General features: G+C 36.3%; 1 protein-coding gene and 1 long non-coding RNA gene across 4 annotated transcripts; both read left to right on the forward strand.

Moving 5' to 3' along the window:
• The first annotated feature begins 369 nt into the window (after nt 1-369).
• On the forward strand, nt 370-2,991 carry LOC112517304. Its single transcript, XR_003069653.1, has 3 exons — nt 370-763; nt 1,456-1,616; nt 2,715-2,991. It is a non-coding gene; the product is annotated as an uncharacterized LOC112517304 (long non-coding RNA).
• A 2,664-nt stretch (nt 2,992-5,655) lies between these two features.
• LOC112516491 (increased DNA methylation 1-like) lies at nt 5,656-22,427 on the forward strand. Of its 3 annotated transcripts, none has more exons than XM_025123556.1 (9): nt 5,656-5,766; nt 10,373-13,026; nt 15,647-15,767; nt 16,162-16,247; nt 16,414-16,658; nt 16,834-16,920; nt 18,838-18,937; nt 20,431-20,608; nt 21,990-22,427. In XM_025123556.1, the coding sequence occupies exons 2-9, from the start codon at nt 10,570-10,572 to the stop codon at nt 22,181-22,183; spliced, it is 3,468 nt and encodes a 1,155-aa protein (XP_024979324.1). In that variant the 5' UTR covers nt 5,656-5,766; nt 10,373-10,569; the 3' UTR covers nt 22,184-22,427. The 3 variants fall into 3 exon arrangements, with proteins under 3 accessions (XP_024979324.1, XP_024979325.1, XP_024979326.1); XM_025123557.1 differs by having other exon boundaries at nt 10,505-13,026; XM_025123558.1 differs by lacking the exons at nt 18,838-18,937; nt 20,431-20,608; nt 21,990-22,427 and having other exon boundaries at nt 16,805-16,885.
• Nucleotides 22,428-24,015: the final 1,588 nt, after the last annotated feature.

The raw sequence follows: 24,015 nt of genomic DNA on the forward strand, positions 1-24,015 counted from the left end.
TCGTATTTAATTTTAAGTTTCCTTTTTGTACTTGATTATTTAGTCCTAAAGAGTTAAAACCGAGTCCCTGTGGATTCGACCCGACTTACCGCTTTTACAATTTTGGTTGTAAAATTGTGCGTTAGTTTGGACTTTATTATTTGCCGGTCTCGACACCCGTCACGGACTGGGCCGCCTTTTTGGATGAAAACCATAACCAGTTCTTAATTAGTCCCGGATCGATTTGATCATCTCTACTTGAAGCAGGGTCAGGGCAGAGTCGGAAATAACATTATCCGTCTTTAATCGAGCTCAATTACTTTTATTTAATATGTATTAATTAAAATCTCTTTTTCGGAAAAAAAAAAAAAAAGGAAAAAGGTTGACCAACGGATCATAAGCCCCGTTCAGTTGGTCTTAACTTGACCATGTGAATGACTGTGTATATCGGCCAAACTCACTTCAGACATTATAGAACCCATTAGGCTCCACACCGGTCTCAGCCCGTCGAACCCCGAAAGGTCCAACCGGATTCAATCGTTCTGAAGTTTAACCCGTTTCCGAGCCCGCATCTCTGCGGCTAATTAGCCCGGGGACTTTCCTGAGTCCGAATCCATTTACATGGACCCATAACCCAATCACATCGTCCGTTGGTCGACATTACCTTCGTAACCCAGGACTTATATTCACAACTATGGTCTTATTTCTTGACGATGTGGGATTGAAAATCGAGTTCGCTCCCGATTGATTGGCGTGGTGCCGGAGTTTGATCTCCGTGATTTAGGTACAAGATTTTTGGAAAATTTTGTGATTTTCCGTCGTTTATCTGCCGAATTTTGGGAAACTTGTTGATTCGAAAGCGGCTTTGTTTGAATTTGATAAAAATGAATTCAACAATCAGATGCTATTTCTAGAAGTCGAGTCTCCTATCTCTATGTATAAGACATAGCACAGATTGACCGGATGCCGATCTATTTATGAATTCCTTCCCCTTTCCCCCCTTAAATGGACTAATAAATTCTGAATTGGTCAAAGTAGAAAAATTCATCCAGGTTTAGCGCTGTATATAGTATATATTTTTTATCATAGGATTATGACTTGCTTTTTTTGGTTAAATCTTCTTTTGGGTGTGGTGTTTCTCTTTGGTTTAATGGATGAATTTATGTGTGATGCTGTACCATTTTGATATCGCCCAGTAATTTGTTCTGTAACAGTTGAGCTTATTTTGCCTGGTAAATTTCTTGTTTTTGAGACAATGTAGTTGGATCAAAACTTTGCACTTTGCACTGTGGAATAATCAAATCATTTGGGAATACATAGTAGATATTGATAAATTGCCTTCTGACTCTTGTATGAGCTATGCATGTTTTTTGTTAGTGTATGGTATATGATATATATATATATATATATATATATATATATATATGCCTGTTGTCATGAAAACAAGTAAGTAATCTCTGTTCATTTTTATGTTAGCTCTGCTACCCTACTTAGCAGTTGGAGCAGTAATGTGCTATTTTGTCTAGATTGTTCCAGATCACCTCCATCGCTTACTTAGACTTAGAGCAGCAAAATGGGTAATAGGGAGGCTTTCGTCTCAGCTTCTTTCGTGAACCAAGCACAGGAAATAGGTATTGGTATGTATCCTGATTTTGTTCTTTCACTATCAGGCTAGTAAAGGAAGTCGGGATTTTTGTTCACATCACTGAACAGGGGGATTTTTATTCCTTCTTAGATTTGAATTTTAGACCTCCAAACACTTTTGACCTTTGGAGCCCAAGCTCAAACCAATCAGACACCAAACTTGTGCTTATTCTAATGATGATTTTGTGAACTGTACATTCTGTTTTTGTTTTAAACTACTACAAATCGAACAACTTTGATGTAAAATTTTTAATTTTGTAGCTGTCGGAAGTGTTACAATTTTGTTGATTTTTCAAGCAACTATTTGGGTCTTAATACAATCATGGTGAAATTGTATGTGGGATCTTTGGCCTAGAAACCTTGGATGTTTGAAGGCTAATGTATTCCCATGTGTGCAGGCAGCACTTCAATTAATGATACAAATGTAGAGCCTACAACACAAAGGTAGTGTTTGGTACGCAGATTGGACGGGACATGACTAATTGTCTGTCCTATGTTTGGTACGACTAAGACAACACAAGACAAAACTTTAGTCATGAAAATGTCGTTGAGGAGAGCAGCTACGGAAAGGTGTATAAAGGAGAACTTTTACACTCGAAAGGGCTTATCACAAATGGGATGAATTAGGTTTTCTCCTAAAATGAAATAACAAGGGTAATATTGGATTTTTAACTTTAGGTGGAACAAGAAATATCAAGATTTGTCCCATGAAATTTAAAAATAGTCCCCCACCTTGTCTCATGTTTTTTTTTGTCCATGGCATGCCAAACATGAGGCTATTTTTTTTTGTCCCGTCCCGTCCCATGTAATTTGCATATCAAATGCACCCAAAAAGTGTTTTGGTTGTTTGGTTTGCTCTTCATTAAGTCATGTATAGATAAAACTGTCTGTGTGTATAGATTGGTAAGTTTTTGTTTGGAAGGTTTTTCATTCAGAGTAGGAAGCATGTTTTTTAAGTGGATAGGACAAGTTCGGAAAAAAGTTAGCTTTCATAAAGCTCTCCCTAGAAACTTACTGAATAAGCCAATTTGTATAACATAAGCAACCATAAAACAATCGGTGACTGAATAAACAAGTTAGCTTTATTGCAGATGAGACGGAATAGGACTGGATTAGATCGGATGGGAGAAAGTGAGGTAGACGGTGATTTTTTTTTTGCAAAATTTAGGGTTTTAATCTGACTTTAAGTAGTTTAATAAGTTAAAATCTTGTCGGATCTTCCTATTTTTGTTGCACCGGTTTTGAAGTTCGTCTAACTCAACCTTGTCTGTCGCACTAAACGTTGAACTATACGTTTTAACATGTCCTGACTCGTGTACCGAACACAATAACAATGCGTAGATTTAGTTCAAAATGAAGAAGACATTGGTATCTTCGGCTTTATTTGATTTTCTTTATGTTCTTTTTTTACTTCTCGTGAAATAATAATTTGAAGATATTGAAGTGGCCACCCTTCTTTTGGTATAGTTTTTGTTTCGGTTAGTGGTCGTTTACCAAACGTTTATCCGGATAAGTGTTTATCAAGTCATATTATTTTACCGGATGAATATGGCAATGACCAAAAATCTCACCTGGTAAAAGCGAAGGCAAGGCTCGAAAGTCTTACCCGGTAAGTGACGGCGACGACTCTTACCAAGGTTGAGAATTAACACATATTTCATCTTGTTTTATTCCATAAATCAGTTAAATAAAAGATATTTTGAACTCGGATTTGTTAGCTCATCCAGAGGATTTCAATTACGTGGAGCATTGCACTAACGACGAAGTTAAAGGTTGGGCTTGAACCCTTGATCTTCAGGAAGGTTGGGCTTGGGCTCTAATGATCCTTTTGGTTAGTTATTGTTGGATTAGTTTTCGATAAGTATAGGACCAGGGGTGTTTATATATGAGTTAGGTTGATCGGGATGAAGACATTTGAACAATCCAACCCAATGCTTGCGGTTTGAAAAATCTTAACCAACCCAACCTAAACCAAAGTGTAACACAACCCAACCCAAACCGTACGGGTTGATCGGGTTGATACTTTGATATATTAAAATATTATTCAAACATTGAATATGTTAAATCTCTACCCACAATTTCTTTTTCATCATTAACCATTTGATACAACTTATCCATATTTCTTACGTATAYCACATTCAATTAATTTTCTCAATTTACATATATATGTTCACAATTATTGAACATACAAGTTATTTTACAACTCGATTAGACAGTTTGAAAATTTTACAACTCGATTAGACATGGAGTTGCTTCAGATTAAGTTATTTTGCGTTGAGTTGGGTCTAGAATAGAACAAGGGCAATTGCACCAACTTTGCTTTCATTCTTTTGGTAACCAAAGCACCTTTGACCTAGCGGTATGTGAGTTTTTGGCTTCCTATAAGATCAAGGGTTTAAACATCATCAAAGATAATTTATTTGTTCCATTTTTCGTATATAAATATTAATATACTTCAAAAAAAAAAAAACTTCAACGTTCTGTTGATGTGGCATAAATACGAACAAAAGCTGAGACGACAAAGCTTATTTTACAGAAACCGTAGAGCATTGCATTGGGGCACTCCTTCAGAGGAGGCATCGAACATCAGGGAATCTAAAAGACACTTTAAACATGGATTTTGTAACCGTAATGGATCTCTTTTACCTCAACCGACGTAACGCATCTCTTTCCAAAATAAGACATATTTATGAGCTCACAAATAACACAAAATCTCTTCTATTCGTCAAATTGTGAACGATAACGAATCTAAAAATGACGAGACCAGGTGGACAATCGACGTTAGGTTGGTTTCAACGAAAGAGACAACAGGAGGATTAATGTAAGACAGAGTATCTGGTAGCGTGTGTTGCATGTGACGAACGAATGTGCAAAAATGGAAAAAAAGGGTCGTTCAAACTAAAAGTAGCCGTTAGAAAGTACTGGAATCAAGCATTTATGGGGTGTCGAATAATAATATCGTATCTAAGTAGATTTCCTTCTTAAAGCAACGTAAATAAACCAATTATGATACTTTCGCACAACTATCACGTTTCACATTTGACTTTTTGCAACGTTATTGTAAAATTACTAAAATACCCAAATGTAGAATTATAGTAATTGAAATGAAATAAACATCGGTTTGAAACTAAACCAATTCAATAAATTATTATATCAGATGTTACCAAACTTGACATATGTAACACCAATTATTATTGCAAACTAAAACAAAAATAAGGTAGTTTTTTTATTAACCTGAATATCCAACCCGCTATGCAAGCCGACTAATCCCAGGGCGACCACATGCTTTGCAGATAGCCCGGAGTCACCGCATTTGAACCTCCGTGGCTACAAGGGGATTTTTATTCCTCTTTTGATTTGAACCTGAGACCTCCATGTACTTTTGATCTTTGGAGTCAAGTTCAAACCAATCAGACACCACCCTTGTGGTTAATGTAGTTTTTTTATTTACCCTTTTAAGCTTTTGAACCAGATGAAACTTAATTATTTGAAAACCGTATATATTGTGATTAAGTGTGAGAATTAATATCGTAAGATATTGTTTCATATGATTTTTTCCCATCTAAGTAACATATATTTGTTTTATATGTATTCGGTTCACGACATGAAACTTTCTAGTTGTATATATTGTTCACAAACACATAAAAAATGTTCACACCATACACATAAGTATACGTAAAACAAATATATGTTAATCAACATACTAGATCGAAATCATAGATAAAAAAACAATACAAAATAACACATGATACATAGATTATCAATATTATCACAATTTTATCTTAAATTTATAAATTTATTTTCTTAAAATGTAATTAAAACAATCACTTAAAAATGATTTTTGGACAAATATAATTCATTTTTCATAAGCAAGGACAAAGGTGACGTCATGGTTGCCATCTGTTGTGCCACGTAGGCACGGAGCACCAGTGCTGTTCGGGCTCTCCAAAGCCCAATCCTTCCGCCATTTCCAATTTGCTCACATACAACACTCGTGAGAAGTGTGATAGGGTTCAGATATCAACGTAACGGTTAAAGTTGCTGAATTATCCTCATTTTCTTTGCGTCCGCTCCATCTCTCGAAGGTTCCTCTGAATCTTCAAACCCTAGTTTCTGATTTGAAGCCGGAATTGCAGTCTTCAGGTTCGATTTTTCTTCAAATTTTAGCTTAATTTTACTGTTCGCTTCCGATTGATTGGCGTGGTGCTGGAGTTTGATCTCCGTGATTTAGGTATAAGATTTTGTGATCGATTTGTGTCTCTGAAGAATGTTGGAAAATTTTGTGATTTTCCATCGTTTATCTGCCGAATTTTGGGAAACTTGTTGATTCGAAAGAGTTCGCAGCGGCTTTGTTTGAATTTGATAAAAATGAATTCAACAATCAGATGCTATTTCTAGAAGTCGAGTCTCCTATCTCTATGTATAAGACATAGCACAAATTGACTGGATGCCGATCTATTTATGAATTCTTTCCCGTTTCCCCCCTTAAATGGACTAATAAATTCTGAATTGGTCAAAGTAGAAAAATTCATCCAGGTTTAGCGCTGTATATAGTATATTTTTTTCATCATAGGTTTATGACTTGCTTTTTTTGGTTAAATCTTCATTTGGGTGTGGTATTTTACTTGTTTCTCTTTGGTTTAATGGATGAATTTATGTGTGATGCTACTCAATTCTGTACCATTTTGATATCGCCCAAATACATAGTAATTTGTTCTGTAATAGTTGAGCTTATTTTGCCTGGTAAATTTCTTCTTTTTGAGACAATGTAGTTGGATGGTAGACTCTTTATATCCATCAAAACTTTGCACTTTGCACTGTGGAATAATCATTTGGGATTTGGGATCTGCACGAACTGGCTAGGCTTCCGTTGGAAAAGCACGTAGTAGATATTGATAAATTGCCTTCTGAATCTTGTATGAGCTATGCATGTTTTTTGTTAGTGTAGATTGTGTAGAACATGTATGGTATATCTTTGGAGTTATGATATGCCTGTTGTAATGTGTTGTCATGAAAAGAAGTAATCTCTATTCATGTTTTATGTTAGTTTGTCAGAATCTGCTACCCTACTTAGCAGTTGGAGCAGTAATGTGCTATTTTGTCTAGTCCAACTTCATCGATTCCTCCTAAATAAAGACATTAGGAAACATTGGATTTTCTGTTTCATATTGGGAAAGCAGTTTAGATAGGTGACAACTAGGCTTTTGTTTTCACATGGTAGCATGACAAAGAACTTTAGGACATTCTGAAGGTTATATTATTTATAGAAAAGAAATGTAGCCACTTATAAGTGTCAAAACTCCTGATGTTAATTTCTGGTCTTGTCTACCCAAAGCCTATGTTGCAAAATGATCGTCACCTTCAGCATCCTCATAGATATTATTCATTTAATGTTCATGATATTACTAGAGATGGCACGAGGATAGGCTTACGAAGAGGCAACCAATCAAGAATACATGTACCTGGTGTCACTAATATTACAATTATAAATAGAGCACAATAAATGACATTTGACTTATTATGGGAGCAGAAAAATTAATTATTAAAGACATAGTACTAACAATCACATTCTTTATGCATGACCAACCATTTCTACTAATTGCAATTTATAATTACCAATGAACTTCTTTATTATAGCCAAAAGTATTTCATTTCGTTTGATCTTCTGACATAGCCCATGATAATTCAAATTAGTTAGATGAAACAATACTCCTAAAAGTTACTGAATGACATAACATGCGCTTAAACATCAAGCAAGTTCCTTTCATGCATCTTGTAGGTCATAAGATCCTCCAACCAATGCAATTTTTTTCTTCTTTAACATTTCAAGCAACGGCACCTTCTTTGTGGAGGTTTGCTCTTAAGCCAAAAGGTCATACTCTAGATTGATTATTGATGATGTGATCTCATGTCTCTTCTTTCTCCATCCCTGCTACTCCATCTCTCTCTACTCAATCATCACATATAGACTTGCATCTCATGACCTTATTGTAGTACACACCTGAATCTCATAATGTATTTTGCTTCTACAACCTCCTCGCTAAAACAAATAAATAATGTACCATCGCACAATATCAGATAATAAGGTTTACGAAGCAAGTTTTCGGAACTTAAGCATTACATGTACTCCAAATAATCTGAAGTATAAGAACATTGACCTTTTTAGTTCCGTTTTGTTTTAAATTGCAAAAGAATTTCAAAACTCAAGTGTTTTCCAGCTTGGTTGAGGAAAAAACAATTATCAACCTATCTATGCCATTGTCACTTTTAAGATAAGAACACCTCAATTATGTAAAAGAAATTATATTTACATAATCAAATATAGTTTCCTAGATATAATGAACAGATTAAAACCTTTATAGGAATGGTGATATTTGTTTTTGCAGGTTGCTAATAGAGATGCTTAATAAGTAAATTTTATTTAATTATTTAAACTCGTGCGCGTTCTCTTTATAGATATAAATATTATATATATACATATATAAATATATAGGAGGAAAATTTTGGCTGCATAAGCTTGCTTACATAGAGCTTTACAGGTAGGAACTACTCTTTTCATGCACATGTACCTTGACATGTCTATAAGAATCCTTTTACTAGATATGTGCAATAAAACATCAGTCAGTAATATTTTAGTTCAAGAGTTTATATTTAGAAATAATGATTACCGATAACATTCGTGATACTAAATGAAGTGCATGTTGGAGTTACGCAGCAATTTACACTAGTATAGTTAAGGGTTGCTTTGCAAAGGATCGCAGCTACGCCATCTATTATTTTGAAGGGTCATAAGTTAAAACAGACAGGAGGCACCAGCATGAGGTTGGTGTAGATGACATGTAAATGGTGAGGCAGAAGTGTGGCTACACAAGATGCGTAGATATCTAACAAGAAGGTCGTAATGGAACCAGTTAGAGAATAATCTGAAAACGATGCCTAAAAAAGTGTGGGCGTACTAATCAATTGTGGCTCTTGGTAGTTCTCTTCCAATTTGTCTGTGCTTTTGCATGGTACTTCATAAAAAGTATGATGTCCATTGTTTTTCATAATGTCACTTTTCCAACAAAATAGTTTTGTGGTACTCCGCACAGCAATACGGAATAGCTAATATTCCTTAATGATTACTTGGCTTTAGGACTCCCGCAAACAGACTCACTGATTCCAACCACTTCCATCTGCCATTATATTATATTTGCCAGTCTTGTCATAATTGATTATTTCCTATAAGCCCATCTTTTCCATGTTCAAGATTTCTTTATAGGGTGCATCTTTCTCAACAAGATTAATGCAGATCTTTTGCATGGCATGTAATTTGTTGCCCACTGTGTAATGCTTCTTTGATTATTGCTTCATGAGTTTCTTCTGAAAATACCTTTTGGATTGTCGTCAACAAGAGATGCTTACAATTTAGCATCTTCATAATTTCTTGGTGTTCACAAAACGGATCATGACACTATCCCTGTTTTCTCATACTTATTTCTGTTCATCCTGACTAATCTGGTCAACATATAAAATTTGCTTGAGCTATGCTATCTATTGGATCCTTTGACCCTATCATATCTCTTCTACTTATCCAAAATTCATGTCCTACAGCTGGCGTCTTAATTTCACAGAATATCAAGTTTTGAGTTTTTTGTAATTGAAAGGGGTATCCTTGAAATGAATTCTATTAATAACGTCCTAAGTGTTGCCTCACCACTTTTTGCCTCTGGTTGTTGTCTTCAACCTTCTATGTCAAACCTTATCATTGATACAGCAATACTTTGTTTAATAGTTCTGACTTTATGTTCTCTGTGTATCTTGCAGCATATGTTAGGGTTTCTTGTGTACATTTATGGTAGTAGTCAACTAAGTTGTTTTCTTCTGGACGATTTTAGCATTAAATTGTTAAGCAGGCTTATTTGGTGTTTATCTCATTTTCTTTCATGCTGTGCCCTTTAATGAAATGGATCTTTTTTCTCTTAATTTATAATCTGTGTTTATTAGATTGCCGGCAAGAAGCTATCTGTTTTTAGTTATATTTACCCTGCAATATCTAACTTGGAGTAAAGCACATTTCTTTTCCAATATAGACAACTACAGCCTGTTGGAAAATACTCCCTCCGTACCAAATTAAATGTCCACAATGAAAATGGCACAGAATTGTAGGAATTTGCAATTATTATACTTTTTAAATAACCAAATGACACTTTTACCTTTGATAATAGAGAGAGAAACTTTCTCCATCTCATAATTAAGGATAGAATGGGAAATTGGAAAGTTACTTTTGAAAGTGGACACTTATTGGGACGAATTAAAATAGTAATGTAGACGCTTAATTAGGGACACGGGGAGTAATACAGTTTTCTGGTGTTTCCATTTTTGAAAGTCCTAGAAATACACTGTGTTTGGCATTTTGTCCTTGTTTGTTTTTTTAAAGCATATTAAAATCCTCACATTTATTAGATTGTGTCAGATCTCGAAGCCATTGATCAACTCTTTCATGCTCTGAATTTGGAGTAGTCATAATATTACTACCAAATTTCTTTAATGATAGCAAGCTCCCCTTGGATTTTCCAAATGTGTATTTATTTATTTATTCTTTCTCAAAAGCGCATCACTTCCCTTCCATTTACCTGCTTATGTGGTTGTCACTCACTGTATTTGGATATATAATTGTTTAACTTAGGCTACAGGATTGGTTCCTCATCCAAATACTGTAATTCATATTCACTTACATATTTGATTTTTGATTTTGGTGTTATTGCAGAGGGTGTCATTTTCATGGTTAGATGGTCATTCTGCATTCGGCTTTGATCATGTGTCCTTTTTGATGCGCACACATAACCGTGGAGATTTTTATTTCTGTTAAAAAGAGGGACTCTGAATTTTTTTTTCTCAGGGAGGTAGTTTTCACCTCTGCTTCCTGACATTTATCGGATAGGGGATTCAAGGGAGATACTTCAAATGAAGGGGAACTGCAATAAGTACTTGAAGAAGCTGTTCAGCCGAGGTATTGAAGATTTGCATGATGATGATTTTGAGGGTTCAAGGGACGAGGATTGCATTTTTAGAGAGGTGTTCTTTGGGCATGAAAGGGGTAGAAGTAGCAAAAAGTGCCTTGTAACTGGAGCAATCAATTTTGAAAATGAAAATGAGAAGCCTAAGGATGTATCATTTGGTTCTAATAGTGACAATTCAGTCTTGACAAATCACATGGATTTTCAGAATATGAAAGAGGATGTTGGACCGGGTAGCCTCTCTGAAGAGTTTACCATATTGGCGAGGAATGACCCTGATGTTGAAGTTAAGAGAAGGAAGGTGTTGCTTGAAGAACATTTGGATGCTAAACCTTATTTAGAAAAGGTTGTTAATTCTTCAATTCCATCAAAGGAAGTTGATTCTTGTATATTCCAACCAGCTGCAATTGTAGCTTGTCGCTTGGTTGAATCATCCAGTCAAGGTTTTAAGTCCAGTAGCTATCTGCTAAAGGGAGCTGTTGGAGACATTGGGGACAAGGATGCTTCAAAGTGTAGATTGTCTAGCTCTGACACAAATGATCAGAAAGGAAATGATGTAAGTGCTGCTATTGCATCACCTGTTTCTCAGGAGAGCCATGTTAGCAAGCTTTTAGTTAGCAGGCCTGAACCCATTCAATGTTCCAGGCGGAAATGGAAAGAGTCGTCATTTGTGGAACTTGATGAAGAAGAAAGTTTAGCTCCCCCTAAAGAGTCTACTACAGATCCTAAACCTATTTTGCGTTATCACCTCCATCGCTTACTTAGAGCAGCAAAATGGGTTATAGGGAGGCGTAACAGAATCACACACTGTAAAGGGCATGGAGAGTATGTCTTTAAATCTCCTGAAGGAAGGCCAATTAGGGAATTCCATAGAGCTTGGAACATGTGCGGTCAGAAACTATTTGCAGATGCAAATTATGTTGTTGATGATAGTGATGGGATACATTGGACCAATTTGACGCAGTTCCAGTCTGATCTTTCTAATACTTTGATAGAGATTGAAGAGCAACTGAGAAATTTGGAAGCTGCCACTGCCTTGGCTCATTGGTGGTATTTGCTTGATCCTTTTGCAAAAGTGGTGTTTATTGACAAGAGCCTGCGCTTCCTCAAAGAAGGGAACCAGGTAAAAACAAAGAGAAGTGTTGTGGATGGTTTCTATTTGAGTGATGCTGCTGCCTTGCATTCAAGAAATGAAGCTATCGCTGCAAAACAGATTACTAGAAAACATGGGAACGAGAGTAGTAGCTTGGTTCTAGTTTCCTCACCAATCTGCAGATCAGATACCATTTCCTGCCAAACAAATAACCTGTATGCACATCCAGTTTCTTCGGCAACTGCAAATGCATCAACTGGAGGATCCGAATCTATCTGTCCTCATCAAGATGGAATAGAGCTTGGGTCTGGGTGTATGGAGGAGGATCGGCATTGCAGTGGAGTCCAACAGCATAGGATGGATGGTTCTTCATTTGCACTGGATGCTGTTGTGAACACTAAAGAACACAAGAAATCAAAAAAGATATCTGAGATGAAAGTAAGTGCTGCGAATGGTTTGCAGGAGATCAGCGAGAGTAGCGTTCAACTAAAATCAAATATGGCAAGGCCCTGCACTGTAAGTAATGCAGAAAATTATGGAAGTTATAGAAAGTCATCTTTTTGCTTTTCTGAGGACCAGCATGAGAAGAAACAATCAACGTTTAAGAAGTCCCTGCAGCATTCTGGAAGCCCTAAGAGGTCAAGCACATGTGAAAAGGACCGTAGACATGAAAAAGAGAGAAAAGGGAATTGTCACCTTAATGATGATGATCTTTTACTTTCAGCTATCTTGAAAAACCGATCCACTACCAAATCATCAGGTATTAAGAGGAAGTCCTGTGTCCCAAAAGTTCCGAGGAAGTATAAAGGTCCCAAAGGGAGCTGCAGGTTGCGTCCACGAAGTCTTACCAAAGGTGGGCAGCCTCACATGGAAGGGAGGTGGTCCGGCCTTGGTGTAAGGACAGTATTATCCTGGTTGATAGATTTTGGGGTTATTCGCGTTAATGAAGTGATCCAGTATAGGAATCCAAGAGATGATTCAGTGGTGAAGGATGGTTTAGTTACCCGAGATGGTATTTTGTGTCGTTGTTGTGAGAAGATGCTTTCTGTTTCTGAGTTTAAGAATCATGCTGGTTTCAGCCTGAAAAGCCCATGCTTAAATCTGTTTATGGAGTCTGGAAAATCTTTTACCTTGTGCCAACTGGAAGCTTGGTCAGGTGAATACAAAGTCCGGAGAGGTGCCACACGAACTGTTGAGGTTGAGGAGATCGATGAAAATGACGATAGTTGTGGCCTGTGTGGTGATGGGGGTGAGTTGATATGCTGTGATAACTGCCCGTCAACCTTTCATCTAACATGCTTGTGTGTACAGGTCTGTCTTGCTTTCCCTGCAGTTTTCATTTAGGTGGTTTCATAATTTGTCTGAAGATATTCTTTGGCAAGCATCTAATTTATAATTCTTTTATTTATTTTTTGATAGAGTATTTGATTATTTGCCAAACACACTTTAGGTATCTGTTCTGTCTCAAGAACTTTAAGGGTTCTAGATGCTCAAAGAAGGCTTCTTGGGCTATTAAGGGGTTCGACTATTATACACGGGGTAAATGACACCTAGACCCCTTTACTGACCAAAAACAATTAGTTCCTCTCCCCAACAGACGTCATAATCATAGATTGTCTTCAATGTGGTTAAAATTTCTCATACTTCTGACCAGGGACAGACATTAGATTTCTCTGTTAGCGACTTGGTGTCACTTTTGTAAATTAACACTTTAGAAAGGAAACGGTGAAGAAGGGTATACAAGAAAACAAAAATCTTAAAATATGTTCACTTATATTACCAAACAGGAGAGAATGACAAAAAATTCCATTTGACTTTGCGAATCAACCACATGTATCTTCCATAATCTAAGAACTTCTATAACTTTTCTTTTTCCATTTTAAAATCTCAACAGATCTGATACCAACAAAGAAATAAGATAATAAGGAAATTGCATGCACATCACCACCTGTTACTATGCATGAATACAAATGGATATAAGTGGCCTCAAAATAAACAAACAGTAAGGTTTCAATTATCCATGAAACCATGTTGAAGTTGCATTCTTTACTGAACCAAAACACGGCCTTCACAAAAAGGCTCCCAAGATTCTTGGAGACCTAGGACAACTTACATACCTTGTGAAACTATTTATGAATCAGCTTTTGACTTGTAAAGTTGGAATATTGTTTTTCTTCTGTTTTTTGCGTTTTGTTGTTTTCTGGTTTTAATTCATCTCATAGTTGCATGTTGATTTAGTTGGAATATTTTCATAAGGATCCAAGGGTAAATAAACTGGCCCATTAGCAGAAGAAAATATCAATATCTGTGATGCAAAAAAATTGATCACAATGTAGCAGAAGATCCATACTTAACAATTATGGCAATGTATTTCTTGCCTTATTTAAGTCATCATAGTGTGGTTCAATGAAAGATAATTAGATATATATATACCTGTGAGGTTTATCTTTTTTTTTTTTTTGCAACAACTACTTATATAGATCCCAATATTTTTCATTTGCTAAATTTTTTAAAGATACTGTGTTGACTTGATCATGTTTTACAAAAAAAAATTAGATTCTCTAATCTTTTGTCAATACCCTTAAATCTGCACTCCAGCAATTTTACATGTATAAGAGTTGGCTATACCTCACTTTTCACAATTTATCTACATTCCATCCCACCTGGGTGTTTGGGAATCATGTCAGTTTTCTAACTTGAAATGGCACAAATTAGCTTGGATTTCTTATGCTCTTATTCTATGTTCCTGAAAATCAATAGATTCGTATGAACTTGGACCTGTGTCATAACTCTGCAAAATCATAGAGTTTGAAAGGCACATAGAAGGGAATATATGCCTCCCCCCGAGAATAGGGTGAACTTTATCATTAAGATGCCGCTGATTGATCGTCATATTTTCATTCCAGCACCTAAGAATAGTTTCGTGCCATGCTTGCTGACTCTTGGATTTTTCCGAACTATTATAGCTTAAGTGCAAAGATGTAAATAGAAAGAGAAATGGAAAATTTTAAAGTAAAGGAGAGAGCAAAAGTAGGGGCAAGTTTCTACTTGCAAATACTCGAGGTAATATATTTACTGATGCTTGCTCAATGGGGACACATTATAGGTTTATCCTACCGTAAACCTATATAAAAACATCTTAGCGTGTACCTTGGAAGGAAGGCACACATGCTTCAGAATTGCCGTTGAATGACAACAATTAAGGTTCTGGTTGAAGATTAGACTTAAGATGATGGACTTCCTCTGATGGAAATATCTTTTTACATCCCAATTAAAGATCGTGCAAAATAATGGCTTGTTTTGTTGGGGTCAGAGGTCTCTTAAGCAACTTGCATGTGGAAACTCTCTCTCTTTCTCTTCCCTGTCATGGCTGATGATGCAGTTTATTCAGGAATCGGAAGTAAGGATATGGTTTTGATTGGACGTTAATTTAAGGTCATTAGGGTCCGGAATTCGGATCAAGGATTCCTGTCTTAATCTTGTTAACATATAGGTTTTCAGCAGTTATAACTATAATCGAAAGGCTTATGCTTTGTGGTTTGGTTCAGGAAAAGAGAAACATCTGTAATGTAACTTAAAAACCCTGGTTCATATGTTTTTTGATGCGAATATAACCAGAACTAGAAAAACACAACTTTTTTTGCTTGGGCAGTATTTTCCAGATCAAAAATCGTTCATATCATCGATAGATTTGATAGACATTAATTAGCTTTCATTGGACACTTGCCAACATTAGTTACACAAACTGTGTCTATTCTGTAGATATTCTATCTATTATTTGATTGGGGTTCTTTGGATTTTATAGTATTTTTTCTGCTCATAGCCGGCCCTAAGACATGAATATTAGTATATTCTGTCTGATTTTTTATGAATCTGTTTCTTAATTTATTTGGTTTTTGGTAACCCCTTTTACGTGCCTTACTTTTTCCAGGAGCTGCCTGAAGGCAATTGGTATTGTTCGAAGTGCTCTTGCTGGATATGTGGGAATGTGGTCAATGATAATGAGGCTTCAAGCATGGGTGCTCTGAAGTGTTTGCAATGCGAACATAAATGTAAATTTCTGTACTTGAAAACCAGAATATTTTCTTGTTTCTTGTCAATGTCTAGTCACCGAACAAATGATTTTTATAATCAAAGAAGAACATTTTCCTATTTGGCCATTGAAGGTAATATATTGCTCTTCATAAACCAAGTTGGCAACTTGGGACAGAACCGTATTTCATTTCCAAAGGATGTTTAGCTCTTCTTTAGCTTATTACTAGTCATCTGTCTCTATGATGATGGTGAGTCTTTGTAAATGCTTATCTGAAATTTCTGTTTAGATCTCGTAAGCACCTTTAGACATTTAAATTCTACCATCCTCTTGTATTGTTTTATTTCACTTTTCGAATTTCGAGTTATCTTTCAATTTTTGTCCTTTCTCGTGATTGTGTTTCCTGTAAACAGACCATGAGGAATGTCTTAGAGAGAAGGAAATGGAAAGAGAGTTGGTGCCTTCTACCCAGTGGTGCTGTGGGGAAAGCTGCAAGGAGGTAACATACATTAACATTTTTACCAGCTTAAATAGGAAATATGGATGGAAAAAGCTACGGGTTCAGAGAAGTTCTTTATGAGAATTGTTTATGGGTTATGCTAATTGAGTTGGAATCCACCTAGTATTGAACGTTATCAATAAATTTTGGTCTCAATCTTTTGTAGGTTCACTCAGGGCTTCAATCCCGGATTGGGCTTATGAATCCCATTTCTGATGGTTTCTCCTGGACCCTTCTGAAATGCATTCATGGTGACCAAAAGGTCCATTCTGCTCAGCGTTTGGTTGCTCTGAAAGCTGAATGCAATCTGAAACTAGCTGTTGCTCTTACAATCATGGAGGAGTGTTTTCTTCCAATGGTGGATCCGAGAACAGGAATTGATATGATACCTCATGTCGTGTACAATTGGGGGTGAGCGCTCACTCCAGCTTCAATTTTTGTTTTCATCTGTTCTGTTTTCAGGTTGTTGATGTTGCAAGTAGATTTTCTTTTTACCTTTCTCATTTCATGAATTTTTTTCACTACTTTCACATCGTATGCTAATAATATAACTTTAGGGAGATAATTTGCTTTGTTTGATTTTCAGATCAGAATTTGCCCGTCTCAACTATGAGGGGTTTTATACATTGATATTGGAGAAAGATGATGTGATACTATGTGTGGCATCTGTAAGGTAACCCTTTGATACAAGCTATCCTTGTAATGTATCTTAATTTACAGGCTCTTTTCAATCAACTTGTTATATGTATGAATCCAAAGTTTGGCCTGGGAGATGAAGTTTGCTGATATTTCTTAAGCTAAACATCGCCTGATGATCATACTTGAATTCAATCCAAAGAAATCGAGGTAGGGGACATTGCCCTACTAGGACTAAATGCCATTTAGGGTCGTTTAACGACACAAATTAAGCGAGCGCTAACAGGGGAAGCGTGTGGTCTGGGTAATTGCTGACCTAGGAAGAGAGCCTTTCGGACCTGTTTGTTAGCAGCTTAATGAGCTTAACGAGACTCACAGCTTATTTGGTCAGCTATACATGACTTTTTGATAGTGGCTTAATCATATAGAAAATGGCTTATTCAGTAAGCTTCCAGGGGGAAGCTTGATGCAGAAAGCCAAGTTATTCCCAAACCTGTCCCCTCCAAATTAAAAAACAAGCTCCTTCCGTCTATGAAAAAACCCTCCCAAATGAAAACCTTCCCAATCTATACAGACGGATTAATCCACACAAACAATTTTATCTATATAGAACTTAATGGAAAACCAACTAAACAGCCCTTCCTTTCTTGCCGAGTCAGCATCCCGGTCAACATCTTTTCTTTGTCAGAGTGTGGTGAACAACATCACCTCTTTCCGGGTAAGCATCTCTTACCCACCAAGAGGAGCTCAGCAATTAGTGAACAACCCCGTAGGGCTAAGTAGAATCAAAGCTTATATTGTGAAGCAGACCCCCAATTATTTATATCTTGCTTTTAAGGTAACCTTTCACACATTGCAGCATTATGGTATGTTAGATTCTGAAGATCTAAACTTGGTAATTGGCCTGTCAATATTAATGCTAGGCTAATCAAACGGCAAGCTATTGGAAATTTTAGTTTTTCTTATCGTTCTTCTCATATAACTCATCCTACTAAGCGTCAATCTGTTTTCATTCATTTGAGAAGTAATGTTTGCAGCATGATGCTATCCATCCTTGTTAGACACAAGTTTTTTAAACTCTATAGTTGGATTTAAGTGCATTTTGCACTAGCAAATTACACTTCTCAACATAAAGAAAAAACTCACACACCCACATAGACCCAAGAAAACGTATGCCTGAGTCTTGTGCCCTAATGGCATATATAGCAATATATTAATCAGATACGTTTGGTATTCAAGCAAGACAGGACATGACAACTGATCAACGTTTGGTAAGATGGAACTCAACACGACATAATAGATAAGATGACCACATTACCCTAATGAGTTGTTTATATATTTTGATTAATTAATTTAATCTATTAAATTATAATAAAATATAAAAAAGTAACAAAATATATCATTAGAAAGTTCCGTCAAGACGATTAAAATGATACCAAATTAAAAAAATTATATAGTATACCTTTTCTATATTATTTTTTTATTACTAATATTTAATAAATTACATAAATCAATCAAAATATAGAAACCGTACAAAATTATTTTGAGGATGGTAAAGTGAAAGTTTAAAGAGCATAAAATCCAATAAATAAAATTTAAAGAATGAATAAAATGTAAAGAGGGAGACGTATTTGATGTTGTAGAAGAGAATTAGGATTTATTTTGAGGTTATATTGGTAAAATATAGGTTTGTTTCACCTTGTTCGATGAGGTGGGGGTGGAGCACACCTGTTCCAAATTGTTCTACTCTGTTTTCTGTCTGTTCCACATAAAATCCCTGCCAAACATGAAACAGTGATCCCTGTTTTGTCCAGCAAACGCACCCATAAGGTATTACTCTCTTGTGAATAATGAATAATCTATTATTTGGTTTCCAGAAATTTCCTGCTTCGTGTAGTCTACACCTGTATTTGCTAAATATTCCAGGGTATGATATTTTCAAATTCTTGTTCAGGATCCATGGGGTAGCAGTTGCAGAGATGCCGCTAATCGCAACGTGCAGCAAGTATAGGCGCAAGGGAATGTGTAGGCGCCTCATGAATGCTATTGAAGAGGTAATATTTCATTGTGCAAAAATGGTGAACTATTAATTTATCATTGCGTCTCCATTGATCTCCCCTACCAGCTTATAAAATTAAATGTTCTTGCATATCTCCTGCTAAATTCGATTTTATTTTCCAAACATGGTAAACTAGTAAATAGTTCATTTGATGATTGCGTATTCATTGATTCCCTCTACCATCTAAAAATTATAAGGTTCTTGTGCTAATCCTTCTAAACTGTATTCCTTCGGTCCCATAATAAGTGTCTACATTTCTATTTTAGTTTGTCCCAAAATAAGTGTCAACTTTTAAAAGTATGTGCCTACTCCAAATCTACTCTTAATTATGAGATGGAAAAATTCATTACTCGCTCTATTTATTAGGCGTAAAATTGTCATTTAGTTGAGTAAGGAGTGTAATAATTGCATTTCTTAAACTGTCCGACTTTTTCATGGTATACATTTATCTTTGGGACGAGGGAGTATTTTATTTCACAATGAAGAAGCGAAATATTACCAACATTGGGATATTTAAGTGTGAAGTGTCGACATTTCTATTTTAGTTTGTCCCAAAATAAGTGTCAACTTTCAAAGAAGTTCCTACTTTCCAAATCTACTCTTAATTATGAGATGGAGAAATTCATTACTATCTCTGTTTGGAGGGTAAATTTGCCATTTAGTTGCGTAAGAAGTGTAATAATTGCGTATTTCTTAAACCGTCTTGATTTTTTCATTGTGTACATTTATTTTTGGGACGAGGGAGTATTTTATTTTGCAATGAAGAAGCGAAATATTACCAACATTGGGATATCTAAGTGTGTGTGTTAGGGGTGTAAACGAGCCGAGTCGAGTAGTAGGTTATTCGAGCTCAGCTCGAAATAATATACCAGGCTCAAGCTCAACTCGAGCTCAAATATTTTTTGAGTTATCGAGCTCAAGCTTGAAGCTTGTTTATGGGCTCGAACTAGCGATCGATTAACTCGTTTATTGGGTTGAGGTTGATAATTCTAATTTATGATTTATGAACATATGAGCATGTTTGGCTTTAAAATTTGTATGCTAGGATGACTCGGCTCGACTCCATTCGACTTGAAAAATATAATCGAGTTTTCGAACGAGCCCAGTCAAATATTGGTCTTATGAAGCTCGACTCGTTAAGTTAAACGAGTTTTATGTTGTGTTCGAGATCGACTCGAGCTCGAGAATTATTAAGCTCGAGTAGCTTGTTAAAAGCTCGACTCATTTACACCCTTAATGTGTATGATGCACACATGCATGTGTCCTCCATTATGTGTCTAAAGATCATACATTACTCTCACGCTTTTACGTGCTGACGTCTTCATGGAAACAATCGCTCTACTCTTTGGGTAGACATCATGTCTGCTAATATCTTATCCTCCCTAGACCCCACCCCAGGTGGGACACACCGGGTTCGTTCGGTTTAGTTTTTGGTGTTGGGGTTTGTTTTTGGTGGTGGCTCATTTTGCATATGACCCGATTCTTTAGGTGCTGAAGTGCTTCAAGGTTGAGAAGCTGGTGGTATCCGCCATCCCCAGCTTGGTTGAGACCTGGACAGATGGCTTTGGGTTCACGCCCTTGGAAGTCGATGAGAAGAAGAGCCTGACTAAAACCAACTTGATGGTATTCCCAGGGACCGTATGGCTCAAGAAGCCCATGTACCAAGGTACAATCCGAACCACAAACCTTTCCCTTTTCTTGACGAACCCCATTGTTACATAGGGGAAAATTCAAATGAGAACCATAAATATTTTTAGCATCGATATATGCATATAGGACCAGGTTTTGGGGACACCGCGAAAATGGAAAACTGAGGAACGCCCTAGTAACTATTCATTTGTATGGTATGCACATGCGCATACAAGTAACTTGCAAGTAATTTTTCTGGTGTGCACATTGCATGACATCCACACGTGCATAAACCAAGAAACATCTTCAATTACTTACAAGCTACTTGTATGTACATGCGCATCCCGTACAAATGAACGGTTACCGGGTGTTCCTCTGTTTTTTTTTTTTTTTTGTTTTTTTTTATATATATATATATATATATATATATATATATATATATATATATATATATATGGTCAGATTTGGGGGAAAACCGCAAAAAAAATGAAAACTGATGAACACCCTGGTAACGGTTCATCTGGATGGTATGCACATGTGCATACAATTTATAATCAATTTGTATGCATGCATACATACATAAAAACCAAGAAACAACTTCAATTACTCGTATGCACATGTGCATACCGTTCAAATAAATGGTTACCAGAGTGTTCCTCAATTTTTCATTTTTTGGGGGTTTTCCCTGGAACCTCTCTCTCTCTCTCTCTCCATGTGTGTGTGTGTGTGTGTGTATATATATATATAGGGTTGGGTTTACGTGAGACCAGACTGTTTTCGTGAGACCCGTGATACCTCATTTTTACACTTAAAACTTCACAGCAAAACAACTGTGAAGGTTTAAAAAAGTCGAACCTTCACAGCAAAAACACTGTGAAAGTTACCTTCACAGCATTTTGCTGTGAAGTTTCAAGTGTAAAAAGTTGGTCTCACGAAAACAGGCTGGTCTCACGTGATCCCAAGTCTATATATATATATATATATATATATATATATATGCAACTCGGGCAAGTTCATTTAGGAATCTTAAATATTTTAGGAACTCATAAACCACCTATTTTGTAAGTATTGAATATCTGTCACGTTATTTATCGTGAATAACGTATCTCGTTATTCATCATGAATACTCACAAAAAGGGTGGTTCTTGGGTTTGTAAAAGATTTAAGGTTTCTAAATGAACCTCCCTCATATGCAATCTATACACTATCAAGATACGTATATGTCAATTAGTATATTCATCAATGTATATCTACCATATATGCATTGGTCAAATACTCACTGAAAAATTACTTACTATATATATATACTATATACATGGTTCTCACCATTCTTAAAATATTTACAGTTTCATTTCTTCCCCTTGTTACATACATATCCCACCGACCTCCTCAAGTTGAAATTTCTTATTCATGAACAGGTGCTCCAACGGAAGCTGTAGCTTCTGACCCGAGTTCTAACCACGAGGAGGCTTCATCTCCGGTGGAGAAGATTACGCCTGTTGTTTTGCAAGAAGACGAAGAACCAAAGGTGTCATCTGAAGCGGGTTCAAAAACGGAAGGATGCTCGTCTGAAACGGGTTGTGACATAAGCGGAACGACAACAGGGAACTAACTCTTCTTCCAATATGAGTCTCAACAAATGAGCAATAAAGTTTGTACATTTGAGAAAGTTTTGCAGTTTAAGGATCTGCCAAATTTGATGCAAAATAGAACAATGGAAGTTGCATCTGTGCTGGCATTTGTTTGTTGTTTGTTTATTGAGGAAAAGGAAATGTGTTAGTATGTTGTACAATTACACTTAGGGTTGGATATTTAGAGGAAGATGCAAATGGGATGAGATGAATTGTGTTGTGTTGTACATACTTTCTTTATATTTCTCACAAACAGGGTTTCTTAATGGAAACAGCTTTTCTATTTATTTAGAGTGGACGTTAGGTATGTGTACAGGGGCGGACTCACATGGATGGATACAGTGGTACGGGCCATAGCTTTATGGTTCTGTCATAAAGGAGAAAAAGATTACGGTTCGAAAGGGGTCGGCATATTTAGAGTGGAGGTTAGGTATGGACCCACATGGATAGATACAGTGGTACGGGTCATCGCTTCATGGTTCTGTCGTAAAGGAGAAAAAAATTATGGTTCTAAAGGGGTCAACATATTTAGAGTGGAGGTTAGGTATGTGTACAGGGGCGGACCCGTATGGATCGATATAGTGGTACGGATCACTGTTTCATGGTTTTGTCAAAAAGGAGAAAAAATTACGTTTCTAAAGGGGTAACATATTTAGAGTAGAGGTTAGGTATGTGTAAAGGGGGGGGGGGACCTACATGGATAGATATAGTGGTACGGGTCACCGCTTCATGATTCTGTCATAAAGGAGAAAAAATTACGTTTCTAAAGAGGTCAACATATTCAGAGTGGAGGTTAGGTATCTGTAAAGGGGCGGACCCACATGGATAGATACAATGGTGCGAGTCACTATTTCATGGTTCCGTCGTAAAGGAGAAAAAAATTACATTTCTAAAGGAGCCAACATATTTAGAGTGGGGGTTAGGTATGTGTACAGGGGCTGACCAACATAGATAGATACAGTGGTACGAGTCACAGCTTCATGGTTTTGTCATAAAGGAGAAAAAATTACATTCCTAAAGGGGTCAATATATTTAGAGTGGGGGTTAGACATGTGTAAAGGGGCGGACCTACATGGATAGATACAACGCTACGGGTCACCGCTTCATGGTTCTGTCATAAAGGAGAAAAAAATTACGTTTCTAAAGGGGTCAACATATTTAGAGTGTGGGTTAGGCATTTGTAAGGGGGCGGACCCACATGGATAGATACAGTGGTACGGGTCACCGCTTCATGGTTCCATCATAAAGAAGAAAAAATTACGTTTCTAAAGGGGTTAACATATTGTTTTGTTGGATGTCACACTATAGATGGTTAAGATGGTAGATGCTTCTGCCTTTTGTGAAAAAAAAAGCTCAGGTTCGAGTCCTGCAGCTGTCAAATTTGTTGTTTTTTAACTTAAGTTTTAGTGTGTGTTTTTTAAAACATATATAGACTGGACTTAAACATGTGTCTTTCTTTTGTAAGGATAAGGAACCAACCAATAGATCTATACTAATATTATGTGAAAAGAAACAGATACGTTTTATAGTTTCATTGTATCACCACTTAATAAAAATTGAGTCTGCCTCTGTCTATTTATATCCCAAATCGACCATGGACGTATGCACCCTTTAGGGGTAGGAATCCAAAAAATGAAAACTTTTAAACCCTGAATCTTGTATCTGTCACATTCTATTTTACTGGTCAGTCATCTACTCATTGCTTTCAGTGTCATAATTCACAACAATTTTAGCGTTTTCTTAGATGATTTCAGTATTTAAGTTTGTCATTTCAATTAAATTATTTGTTAATTTTGTCAAATTATTATGTGTC

The sequence above is a fragment of the Cynara cardunculus genome (assembly GCF_001531365.2).
Source record: "Cynara cardunculus var. scolymus isolate 2C chromosome LG 8, CcrdV1, whole genome shotgun sequence".
In the NCBI taxonomy this organism is placed as follows: domain Eukaryota; kingdom Viridiplantae; phylum Streptophyta; class Magnoliopsida; order Asterales; family Asteraceae; genus Cynara; species Cynara cardunculus.

Bases quoted from the DNA above. Each gene is read 5' to 3' on its own strand.
- LOC112516491 (XM_025123556.1), top strand. From the start codon at position 10,570: ATGAAGGGGAACTGCAATAAGTACTTGAAGAAGCTGTTCAGCCGAGGT. The intron at 13,027-15,646 runs GTCTGTCTTGCT...TACTTTTTCCAG, and splicing joins TAACATGCTTGTGTGTACAG to GAGCTGCCTGAAGGCAATTG. The intron at 20,609-21,989 runs GTACAATCCGAA...ATTCATGAACAG, and splicing joins CAAGAAGCCCATGTACCAAG to GTGCTCCAACGGAAGCTGTA.